Source organism: Staurois parvus, unplaced genomic scaffold (genome assembly GCF_062004578.1).
Source record: "Staurois parvus isolate SC_StPar_1 unplaced genomic scaffold, SC_StPar_1.0 ptg001193l, whole genome shotgun sequence".
Taxonomy (NCBI): Eukaryota; Metazoa; Chordata; class Amphibia; order Anura; family Ranidae; genus Staurois; species Staurois parvus.
Window position 1 is genome coordinate 683273 of NW_028318989.1, and position 12630 is coordinate 695902.

At 42.4% G+C, this 12630-nt stretch overlaps 1 protein-coding gene across 1 annotated transcript in view; it reads left to right on the forward strand.

The window, feature by feature from the left end:
- The window catches only part of LOC149438318 (dynein axonemal assembly factor 8-like), a 163782-nt gene that overhangs the window by 55957 nt on the left and 95195 nt on the right, over positions 1–12630 (forward strand). The window contains exon 20 of the mRNA XM_089659979.1: positions 1505–1699. Within this exon, the coding sequence (XP_089516105.1) occupies positions 1505–1699 (195 nt within the window). The remainder of the gene's footprint in view (positions 1–1504; positions 1700–12630) is intronic.

Sequence of the window (12630 nt, forward strand, 5' to 3'; positions counted from 1 at the left end):
CTTGTTTGTCCTGGCATGGCCTGCCCCATTAGACACCAACTGCCTGGTGTACAGATTTGACCCATGCACCATTACCATGGTTTACTGCAGTGGCATGGTCCCTCTGGGCATCCACTAGACCAGGGGTACGCAACCTAAAAGAGTTGGAGATCTACCTGAACAACATGGAAAAAGTCAAAGATCACCGGGCACAGTGTCGCCTCCTCACGCCTGATTTAAACCTCTAATTGTCGTACTACTGTGTTGCAATCAAGTGCATTGCATGGCAATCATGGGTTTAAAGCACATGGTGAGGAGGCAACATATCTCCTTCTCACCTTCTGCTGCACTTGTGAAGGAGCCCTTAGTTGCATTCAGCAGTGGCACCCTTAGGGTTACTAAGGATATAGTAGAATTCTATGGCTAAGCACAGCAAATCCGCAGGAAAGCTTCCGGGGTCACTGCTTTGCACCCACGGTGTGGGTAAACCGCAGCACAACTGTGTGAAAGCAGACCTATACTATTATGCCCTGTGTATTGCTTCACACTGACCTGAAGATCTCTTCTTTCCTGCTGATCTCACCACTCTGGAGACCACTAGTTGGGATAAGAGGTGGAGTGCAGTTGGTATCACTCCGCATGGGACAGGAGCCAGCACTACAGAGGAGGCATCGGCTTATGCGGCTTTTTCTCCCTACTACAGCTCCATCTTTAGTAGTCCCTCTGCATTGCACTCTGTTTGTTGTTCTGGGATGTTGGGTCAGCAAGCCCAGACTGTGATTTACTGGTAGATGGCGATCTATAGGTTGCTGACTTCCACACTGACCCCCGCACTAGGCTCCAGCTATGATTCTTCACATATCTAATACACCAAAAATCATACAGAGAGGTGAAACCTTGTAAAGGCCTTGACAGATCTCACAGCTGGAGTCCCTAAATTTTCCAGCAAATATCATTATCAGTAGGACCTGTGGCTATGGATATTCAAATATTTTGACATATTGTTAACAAACAATACAAACAATAGATAAACTTAAAACAAGCCATCACTGCCTTTTGTAGCTGCAAGCACTATGGAGAAATTAATTCCCAAAGTTCACAGTGAAGGCACTGAAATCTCTGCCTATATGTTCTTTGTTTCTCTTGCAACAAAGACTTTGCAGACAACCTTTTTATGTAAACAAACAGCAAGTAATGTAAGCTGTTCAGCAATGGACTACACCATGACTTTAGAGTTCTTCTGTGATCTTTGAGAATGAATTATCCCACAGTACCTGTGGCTACTGGTTGTTAAGTATACAGTATATAACTATGATTAGGATATCCACAGCCTGTCCGTAGGTTCACTTTAAATATATATGTGCATTCCAAAGCTGGTGACTTTGCTCTATTTTAGATAGGTTTTAGCTGTTTCCAATAACATGTCATTTTGCATTTGTAATACACTAATCAAGCTTTATGATTGCTGTGCTGACTGTATAGGTTTGGGTAAAAGGCTTGTGAAATGCTTCTTTTTTTATCACAGGTGGAAGTTTGCATGCTGTACCAGACCCAAGCAGTGCAGTCTTGAACATGCTGTCAAGGCGACCTTTTCCCTTTGACCCTGAAGCTGAACAAGTTGTGATCCTGACTATCAGTGGTAGTCAGACTCTGCAGAGAGCAGGTCGCTTCCTACGGCAGATTCTTAGAGTCCGAGCCAAAAAGCAAGAGGTTGTCTCAGGTAGGCCCTTTTTTCAATTTTAGTGTTTTAGAGCCAATCTTGATCATGTGCATTTATGTTTTGTTTTTTCAAAGGTGTCTGAAAAGCATTGCACCTGAGGTCAGTGGATTTTGGGTGTAGTGCAAGGCTCCTGCAGGCTCTTTGGTCCGTATGGAGAAATAGGCTTTCAATCAGAGAGCTGGAGGAACTGTCAATAGACTATAAGTGCGGTGATTATTGTACTCATGTTCCATTGAGAACTACAAGTCCGTCTGCTGTGGTGGCAGACAGATGGGGGGCACAGTCGCAGACGGGAGTGCAGTTTCCTGTGTGAGTGCGTTTGTATGCTGGAGTGCGAAGCAGCAGTTGAACACAGCCCCCTGATCATGTCCTCTCTGCTTTTTCACAGGTACAGTAAATGCTGTTGTCTCATCTCCACCTTAAACTGTCCCTCTGCAACGCATTGACTTTCTGCTAACCTGGGGTAAATGCTGGTGTCTCTTCTCCACCTTAAACTGCCCATCTGCAACACACTGACTTTCTGCTAACCTGGGGTAAATGCTGCTGTCTCTTCTCCACCTTAAACTGTCACTCTGCAACACATTGACTTTCTGCTAACCTGGGGTAAATGCTGGTGTCTCTTCTCCACCTTAAACTGTCACTCTGCAACACATTGTCTTTCGGCTAACCTGTTGTAAATGCTGCTGTCTCATCTCCACCTTAAACTGTCTCTCTTCAACGCATTGACTTTCTGCTAACCTGTTGTAAATGCTGCTGTCTCTTCTCCACCTTAAACTGTCCCTCTGCAACACATTGACTTTCTGCTAACCTGGGAGTAAATGCTGCTGTCTCATCTCCACCTTAAACTGTCCCTCTGCAACACATTGACTTTCTGCTAACCTGTGAGTAAATGCTGCTGTCTCATCTCCACCTTAAACTGTCCCTGTGCAATGCATTGACTTTCTGCTAACCTGGGGTAAATGCTACTGTCTCATCTCCACCTTAAACTGTCCCTTTGCAACGCAGAGGGACAGAGTTGTATTCATACAAAGATCTCTGTGAATGAATGATGTGGCTGTGCTGGTAGAGCTCCTCACAGCCATGTTGATTTCAAAAGTGAGAGCTGTTGTAGAGGTGGGGTGGCTCCATTTGGCACCTTGTTACATCCTAAATACATGGTAAACATGTAACCGGGTGTAAAAGACAGAGTTGGCCTTTAATTTGCTGATTTGATTTCTCATGTTAAAATGAACCTGTGCTTTGCTAATGCAGGACAAAGCAATAGGTTCACTATGACAGCCCCTCCAGCAACACATTATAATCTTTGTGTTCATCACATTTTCTATCCTTTTGTTCCCCGGAAACAAATATTATCAACCAGGTATGGGGAAAACGTGGCTCCTTCCTCCCATGTGACAGCGACAGTGGTTGGTGATTGACCATTCAGCTACCCAATGCTGTCACATAGAGGTGGTACGAGAGTACTTAGTGACTTCAGTTCACACAGTAACACTTCATTCTCCATAGCCAAACAGCAGTAGGCGTGAAAGGAAGGAATAGGTAGCTGCTAAAGCTTTTTCTTTACCCTGTATGGACAAAGCATTATTTGTAGATGAGTTTTGTTTCATCCAGTGGCATCGAATTCATCCATTTTAGAATAGAGGACCAGAAAACTAAGTGGCCGATGATAACAGATTTGCGGCGTGTTGCATGAGCTTGCTTACTTCTACACTTCTCTAATAGCTACAGATTATCAGTTCATTGTAGAATATGTCTAATGCTGGGCTAATGTAGCAAAACATTATTTCCAGTTAGGTGATCTTAAAATGAAATGGTATGCATTGACAGGCTTTGAGGTTGGGTGTCAATAGTATTAGTTTGATAACGTGCTTTCGCACGAAACGCGTCAGAGGGGAGCCTTGCCGCATTGACGTCACACCGCCGAGGCCGCATGGAAGGCCGGCGGCCATCTTTGAGCCTGTAAGCATTCATCATTCATTTTTCATGACCTGGATCTGATTTTATGCTGAAACCTTTAATAAAAATTACTACACTATCCAAAACTTGCGTTTTGTGGCTTGTGTATGAGCCATTTAAGGTGGAGTTATGTATTTCCACCACAGGAATATGTTGCCAAAAGTATATGAGAGGAGCTGTCCCCATGTGCTGTGAGGGTCCGGTTTGTGAGGTCTGGAGTGCTTTTCCTGTGTCCAGAGTGTGTACCAGTGGAGCCCCCTGTCCCTGCCAGAGCCCTGAAGTTCACCAAGGATTCTTTGGATATAAATTCATGCGCATTATCATTGTGCTTCTGGTGAGTGTAAGCAAACTACAAATCCCTATCAAGAAAGTCACACGCACGGACATTTACGGATCACTTTTGGACTCTTTTATGTTTATGTATTTCAGGATGCATTCATCAATTATTTATTGATTTATTACTGCTATGTGGAACTGTTCACCATTGCCACTATTGCATTATCCATTCACCTATTATTTCGTCAATATTTGACAACACACTTTATATTTACTGTGAGCATGTTCTAGCGCAAGTATTTTGCGCCTCACTATATGCATTTGTCACTTTCATCATTTAGCGCTGCATTTTATATTGATTAGTATTAGTTTGACATCAGTTTGAGACGCTTGTAATATTATTCATTGACACATGCATTTGACTGTAGTTGACCTCCTTCTGACCAGCATTTGGTAGCTTCAAATGCATTTTGCATTCCCATTGACTTATATTGGGATGTAAAATCTGCTTGGAAAGAACAAAAGCTTGTTGACACAGGCCCTAAGACAGTGTTCTTCTATGAGCTCAAGTAGTCACAAATATATAAAACATAACAAAAGTTATGAGATGATAATAAGTGTATATATCTGAAAATCAGAAAACACTCAACCCATATAAATGAAATGTGATACAGTAGCCCATGAATGTTGCTACATATCAAGACGATAAATGTACAAACAATATTATATTATGAAACGTGCAATCATAAACAGTGGATATTCAACAAATAGATACTCAACAAATAATCCAAATGAATAAAGAAGAAGTCCTTAAAACCACTTCAATACCAGGCACTTATATCCCCTTCCTGCCCAGGTTACGTTTCAGCTTTCAGAGCTGTCGCACTTTGAATGACAATTGCGCGGTCATGCAACACTGTCCCCATATCAATTTTTTATTATTTTTTTCACACAAATAGAGCTTTCTTTTGGTGGTATTTAATCACCGCTGAGTTTTTTATTTTTTGCTAAATAAAACAAAAAACACCTGAAACATTTGAAAAAAAAAACGCACTTTTCTTCGTTTCTGGGCTAAAATTTTGCAAATAAATAACATTTCTTAATAAATTTAGGTCAAAATGTATTCTGCTACATTACTTTGGTGAAAATAATAATAATAATAATTGAATTTGTATTTTTTTTCAAATGTTTCTATTATTTTTTATTACATATTTTCGTTTTTTTACTATTTTATTTTTCAGCACACTGTGACCAAAGCAATACAATGTTACCATAGTAACATTGAACTACTCTGGGCAAGTGATTTTCAGGTATATACACTCATCATTATCATCTCTTATAGCGCAGCACTTTTGTTATGTTTTATTGTGATATGGAGTGGGTTCACCATTTGTGCTAGCTGCTTCCAGTTTTTTCTCTTAGTGCTCACATTATACAGTTTTAGTCAAAATATATGGTCTCCTCTGAAAGGGAAAATCAGACCTAAGGTAGAGTTGCAGATTGAATATCACTTACACAAGATCCTTCGATGCCTATAGACTTTAGAGCAGGGGTGTCAAACTGGCGGCTCTCCAGCTGTTGCGAAAGTCCCATCATGCCTCTGCCTTTGGGAGTCATGCTTGTAACTGTCAATCTTGCAATGCCTCATGGGACTTGTAGTTTGGCAACAGCTGGAGGGCGACCAGTTTGACACCTGTGCTTTAGAGGATAGTCCAGCATGCAGGCATAATGCAACAACCTTTCTCAGGCAAATTCTCATCAGTTCTCTGTTAACTTTCATGCTCAGTTTAGTAGTTTCAATGGAGAGAGTGGTGGACCCAGGCACCGGCCTGTCAACTGAGAGCGGTAGTATTTGGGACATTTTGCAGGCTGTCCAAACATAGGTGACCTGTAGGATCAGAGGCTACCTACAGAATGGGGTTATTGCCTGAACTGGATCAGATAGGTGTTATGTTAAATATGGCATTTTAAAAAGCAGACAGGTCATTCGCAGTCCTAGTTATAAACATGTTTCTGGCCTTTTGCTTTGTAGATAATAAAAGCAAAAAATAAATAAATAAAAAACGATGATACAGGTTGATTAAGATTCAATTTCCCCAACTTGTGTCATCTTCGCAAACAGCAAGATAATAGAATTGTTGCTTCCTTCCTCCACTTTATCTCTCAATACCCTTTTAAGCATAAAGGATGAACCATATTGTATTTCTGTTTCACTCTTGGCTGCAAGTCAGCCTTGGAGGTTTTGTGATCTATATTGTGATCAATAACGTGATTAGTGATAATACAATATTCAGCCTTTTATCAATGTATATGTATTGCTGCACTACCAAGACAATCCACTAAGGGGCAGTAAAGACATTGCAAGAATCCAGCTACAATCATGAAAATCAGTGCTGTGTATTCTAGGCAAACCTGTTAGATCTGGTTTAAAAAGAGAACCTGTCAGAATAGTCACATGGGATGTGCCATTAGAGGCTTGCTTTTATTAGTTATGCAGAAATCTTCATCCTCGATTAAAGAGACCATGTCACCAAATTTAAAAATTGCAGGTAAAAGCACAGAAAAATCAAGTACTTTGAATCCTTAATTGCAGCATTTTTTTTAGTTTCTTAAAGTGGAGCTCCACCCAAAAGGGGAAGTTCCGCATTAAGGACTGCTCCCCTGCTCCCCATTAAGGATTGGCACCTTTGGGGGATGTGTACCTGAATTTGACAGGTACCCGCTCCCACTTCCGGTCCGATCACCTAGGCCAGGGGTAGGCATTCTGTGGCTCTCCAGCTGTTGTAGGACTACAAGTTCCATCATGCCTCTGCAAGTCATAGCTGTAACTGTCAGTTTTGTAATGTCGCAATGCCTCATGGGAAATGTAGTTCCACAACAGCTGGAGAGCCGCAGGTTTCCTACCCCTGACCTAGGCGATCGGAAGAAGAGGATGTTTCCCCCCCGCCCCCCTCCCTCCCTGTAGCCTTTTGGGACACATGACAGGTCCCAGAAGACTACAGGACCATTCATGAAGCGCAGCAATTCTCGCACATGCGCAGTGGGTACCCGACTGTGCCCACACTGAAGATGTCGGCCTCCTGGAATCCAGGACGGCCGGTGAAATGGACTGCAGGGGACACACCGAGGGACAGGTAAGTGGCTGTTTTTTAAAAGTCAGCAGCTACAGTTTTTGCAGCTGCTGACTTTTATTTTTTGACCGGTGAGTGGAACTCCGCTTTAAATGATTTTTTATTGACTTGCAATGTGCCTCTGAACTTGCTAGCAAATTTGACAACTTTTAGAAGAGTGCATTCCTTAGCATTGCCCCTTTTTTGTTGCATGTCCTAGCCCTCTCCTCATCTAGGGGTGCTTTTTTTCTGTCTGTGCTGGCCCAGCTCCACTGCCCCTCCCTATCAGTGGCATCCCTAGGGGGCCGTGGGCCGCACCGGGTGACACCATCACAGGGGGTGCAGGAACAGGATACCAGCAGAGCTTCTGGTCTCTGTGAAGGTCGTGGCCAGTTATTGGGGTGATCCCGGATTCCCGGCACAGTGACAGCTGCCCCCGGTGTAGCGGTAAAATGAGTATCCCATGAAGATATGTATCCCTTGAAGCAACTGCGCATGTGCCGGTTTCAGGCCGAAGAAGCCGATCTCTGACTTTAGCTGCCACAGTTAACCCCTTACAGGCTGCAATCCGCTGAAGCTGATCCCGTGGATCACTATGGGTTGCAAGATCAGTTAACCCCTTATAGGTTCAATCGCTACACCAGCACCTCTCCTTCTTTTCTTGAGGGGTGACACCACGTGTTACCGCACCGGGTGACACCAGCCCTGGAGACACCTCTGCTCCTTACATAACCTTTTATGTAGCAATGAAGGGAATATATAGAGTGTGACTTGAGTCATAGCTCTGAGTCTGCTGAAGCTGCTGACATCACATCCAAGATAGCAGCCGCCAACAGCAGCCTCACACTTTGGATGTCTACATAACAGATGGGCTTTTGCAGGTAAATAACATGCCGAGACTACAAAAACTGCTCATGGAATCTTATGGAAGGACTGTTGTTGAAACAAATGGTCTGTTAACAGTGTCTCTTTCAAAATTCCAGGATAAACCTAGGTAATCTTAACCACTTGCCCTGCAGAAGGATTTACCCCCTTCCTGACCAGGCCAGTTTTTGCTATTCAGCACTGCGCTACTTTAACTGGCAATTGTGCGGTCATGCAATGCTGTACCCAAATAAAATTTATATAATTTTTTTCACACAAATAGAGCTTTCTTTTGGTGGTATTTTAAAAACAATATTTTTTTTACTTCCAGTAAAACATTTTTTAAAAATAAAATCTCTTCCTAAAGTTTGGCCAAAATGTATTCTGCTTTGTCCCACTAAGTGTATACTTATTTTTTTTTATTCATTTCAGGTACTTATATAGCGCCATTAATTTGCGCAGCGCTTTACATATATATTGTACATTTACATCAGTCCCTAACCCTCAAGGGGTGTACAATCTAAGGTCCCTAACTCACATTCATACAGATACATACTAGGGCCAATTTAGACAGGATCCAATTCACCTACCAGCATGTCTTTGGAGTGTGGGAGGAAACCGGATTACCCGGAGGAAACCCACGCAGGCACAGGGAGAACATGCAAACTCCAGGCAGGTGGTGCCGTGGCTGGGATTCGAACCAATGACCCTAGTACTGCCAGGTGGAAGTGCTAACCATTTAGCCACTGTGCTGCCCCATATTGATTGGTTTGTGTGAAAGTTATAGAGTCTACAAACTATGGGATATATACTGGATTTTTTATTTATTTATTTTTTTATACTACTAATAGTGGTGATCAGTGACTTAGAACTGGACTGTGATAGTGCGGTGTGCAATCTGACACTGGGAGGAACTGACTAAATGCCTCTGACATCACTAGTGACATTAATACATTGAATAGCGCTAATAATATGCTCTGTCAGTGTACTAATGACACTGGGTAGGAAGGGGTTAACCTCTAGGGCTATCAAGGGGTTAAATGTGTGCCTAACTATATGTAATGTGTGTAATATGTGGTGCTTTTACTAAGTATATTGTTTTTATTCCCTGCTTAGGGGGGAATGCAAAAACAGCAAGATCCCGTCAGTGAACGCAGCTCTGTATTGTTTAGAAATACAGAACTGTGTTCGGTGAAAGACTGAGCCGATTAGCGGGTCCCGGTGGTCAGTCATTGGATGATCAGCATGTGCTATAACGAATCCCAGCACAGCCGGGTATGTGATCCAGTGCAGGGAGGCCACTTTGCTGCCGCACATGTACATGATGATGTCAGCAAGCAGTAAAAAAGGCTCCTTTCCCCTCTTAACACCTATGCTGACTAACCTGTGAAAGAAAGATGTATATACTTACCTATTTTCAGGTCGCTCCAATCTGGTCACGTGATCTTCCCAGCCAGCGGCGGGTGTAGGGGGCAGAGCGCTCGACAATGGAAGCCTGGTGCGGTGATGTAACCCATAGGCTCACATAGCCCAGCCATTCTTGGTGCTCCTCCCTTCTCTCCCCTGCAGCCGCCACTGGCTGAAACAGGGAAGCCGGATCACGTGACCAGACCGGAGCGGCCTCAAAATAGGTAAGTATTCACATCTTTCTTACACAGGTTCATCAGCATAGGTGCTAGGAGGGGGAAGAGAGCATTTTTAACATTAATTAGGTTTTGCCTGGAGTTCTATTTTAAGCATTTAGCCACAAACCCAGAACAAGTATGTAGTCAATAAAGTTGTACCTTTCACCCTGCATACTTGTTATTTGTTAGTGACATGCTAAGCAAGGATGAAAATGACTGCCCTAGTGTTTGCATCTTCAAGTCAGCAGTAACAGATTCCTTATTATTTTTTTTTAAATCTCCTTTTAAAAGTACACTCCACCCAAGCCTGAACATTTGCTATTTGGGCCCTCCTAACCCTCTTGTATTGAACTGTATCATTGCTGTATTGTCTCCTGTTATATTGTAAAGACTTGAGCAAACTTTTGGCGCTATATAAATCCTGTATAATTATAATAATATATAAATCCTGTATAATAATAATAATTTCATTAGACAATGGACCACATACTACCTTTTTAGGTCACTAAAATTTTTGTGTTGATGTTGAGTCTATTAGATCCAAACACACATGGGAATACCATGCAAGGTTGGAACAGTGGGCATCCTTAGTGGGAACCAAATCCCAGTCCAACACTTACACTTACAATAACAATCCACCTAGATTCGTTAAAAACATACTTTTGCTCAGTGAGTAAATTCAGCCAGTAGCTTACCCAACCACTCCACATGTGGTTCAGTGTAGACCTAACGAAGTAAAGAGCAAGGATTGCAATACCCCTTGTCAAGTGCCATTAAGGGGGGAAATCCTTCTGAATAGTTTGCCTGGGTTATAGTCACCCTTTTACTTATAAAGCAGCAACTATCGAAGAAGTGTTCTTCTTCAGGGTCTGTATAAAAGTGTGAAAAGCGGGATAAAGAGCATTCCAGAGGATGGGGGCAGCTCTAGAGAAATCTTGGAGGCATGCATTGGAAAAGGTTATGGCACTCAGCCATTAAAGTATTACTAAAGCCAAAATATTTCTTTTCATTTTGGATGGAGTAGGAAATGGTAAAAACCTCATCAGTTTTTTTTTCTGTTTGTGCCCCATTGGGGAGTTTTCCCTTTGCTTCCTGTTATGTGGACACAATCAAAAGTGGAAGGAAATCTCTCCTAAGTGAAGGAAATGCCCTCTTAGAACGTTGTTCTCACTCTTTCTGTTTGGTGGCAGCTCAAAATGTAGTTTTCTACCTTATTTTCAGTTCCAGTGACAATGGTCAAAGGCACAATTCGAGAGGGTATATCTCCCCAATGGGGACACATACAGCAACAAACACCTGACAGGGGTTCTAACCCTCATCACTCAATCCAAAACTAAAATAAACGCATTGGCGTAAAATAAGCCTAATAATGTCAGAAGAATCATTGTAGAAGTATGTGATGTTGATACTTGGTTCTCACAAAGGAGGCAAAGGAGGTGAGGGCATGATGACCTAAAGGACAAAGCAAGACTAGTAGTTCCTTGGCAGCTGTAGGACAGCAGGTTGCCCAGCCGTAGCGTCCTCACAGTCCAATAGGATCGGAGCACAGTGTATCAGACTCAGCTTTTCCGCAGTGAGAATTGTGCAGACTCGGACAGTTTTGGGTACAGTACAGGCGTTCCTGACATTTCGGTACAGGGCACAGCTGTGGGGATGCACTGATATACACAGAGTCACCGTGTCTCTGCTTTGCCTGTGTAACCGCCCTCCATATTAGCTTCTCCAGCTGCTCACCTGCAGACACATTTTATATAATTGTGTGAAAGTTCTCCAGGGATTCATGGCTTAATTACTGGAGTAAATGGTCGTCGTAAGTGGCAATCCCATAGTGATTGTCATTTTTGCCACTATAGTTTCACCTTTCTGAATAATCTCCCAAGTCATACATATGAATGATAAGCTGTTTTTATCATTCTATTCATTGAAATAATTTAATAAATATCAGGAATCAAAACATACAGTAGTGACTTTTGGCAGTTACAACGATATTTTTTATTATTATTTATTATTATACAGGATTTATATAGTGCCAACAGTTTCCGCAGCGCTTTACAAAATGAAGGCAGACATTACAGTTACAATACAATTTGGTACAACAGGAAACAGAGGGCCCGGCTCGTTAGAGCTTACAATCTAGGGTTGAGTGACACAAAAGGTAATAGCTGTGGGGGGGATGAGCTGATGGAGGAAATAAATGGTGGTTTACTAGGTAGAAGCAGTATAGACTTCTTTAAAGAGAGGGGTTTTCAGGGATCGTTTAAAGTTGAATAGATTAGGAGACAGCCGGAGAGGTTGGGGTAGAGTTCCATAGGATGGGAGAAGCTCGGGAGAAGTCCTGGAGGCGAGCATGGGAGGAGGTGACATGAACTAGAGAGTAGAAGATCTTAAGAGGATCGAAGAGAGCGGTTTGGTTGATATTTTGAGACCAGGTTGGTGATGTAGGTGGGGGCAGAGTTGTGGATGGCTTTGTAAGTTGTTAGCATTTTGAATTTTATTCGTTGAGCGAGTGGAAGCCAGTGGAGGGATTGGCAGAGAGGGATAGCACACACTGTACGGTTGGTAAGGTGGATGAGCCTGGCAGCAGTATTCATGATGGACTGGAGGGGGGATAGCCTATGTAAAGGTAAGCCAATGAGGAGGGAGTTGCAGTAATCGAGTCGAGAGATTACCAGGGAGTGAATTAGAAGCTTTGTGGTATCATTGGTTAAGAAGGGGTGTATTCTGGAGATGTTGCAGAGGTTGAGGCGGCATTATTTGGATAGGGATTGGATGTGGGCCTGAAAGGATAGTTCAGAATCCAGGGATATTGTTACTAGTTTGAGCACACAATCATATTTTACAATATCATCACTTTATAAATTCACTCAGTCATATATTACTTAATAAAAAATGTTTTATACATCTGTCCCCATTGTGTTTTTCACCATCAAGGTTGCATCAATAATCTGTATTCAAACAATGGATTATACAGTGTAGTTTTTTTTGAATATTTTATATTGAAATAAACAGGATCAGGATTTTCTCACTTCTTAGCTAGTGACCATTGAATTGTGTCTGTGAGTGGGGGCAAGGTGATGGCCTATGGATAATGACAGCTGCA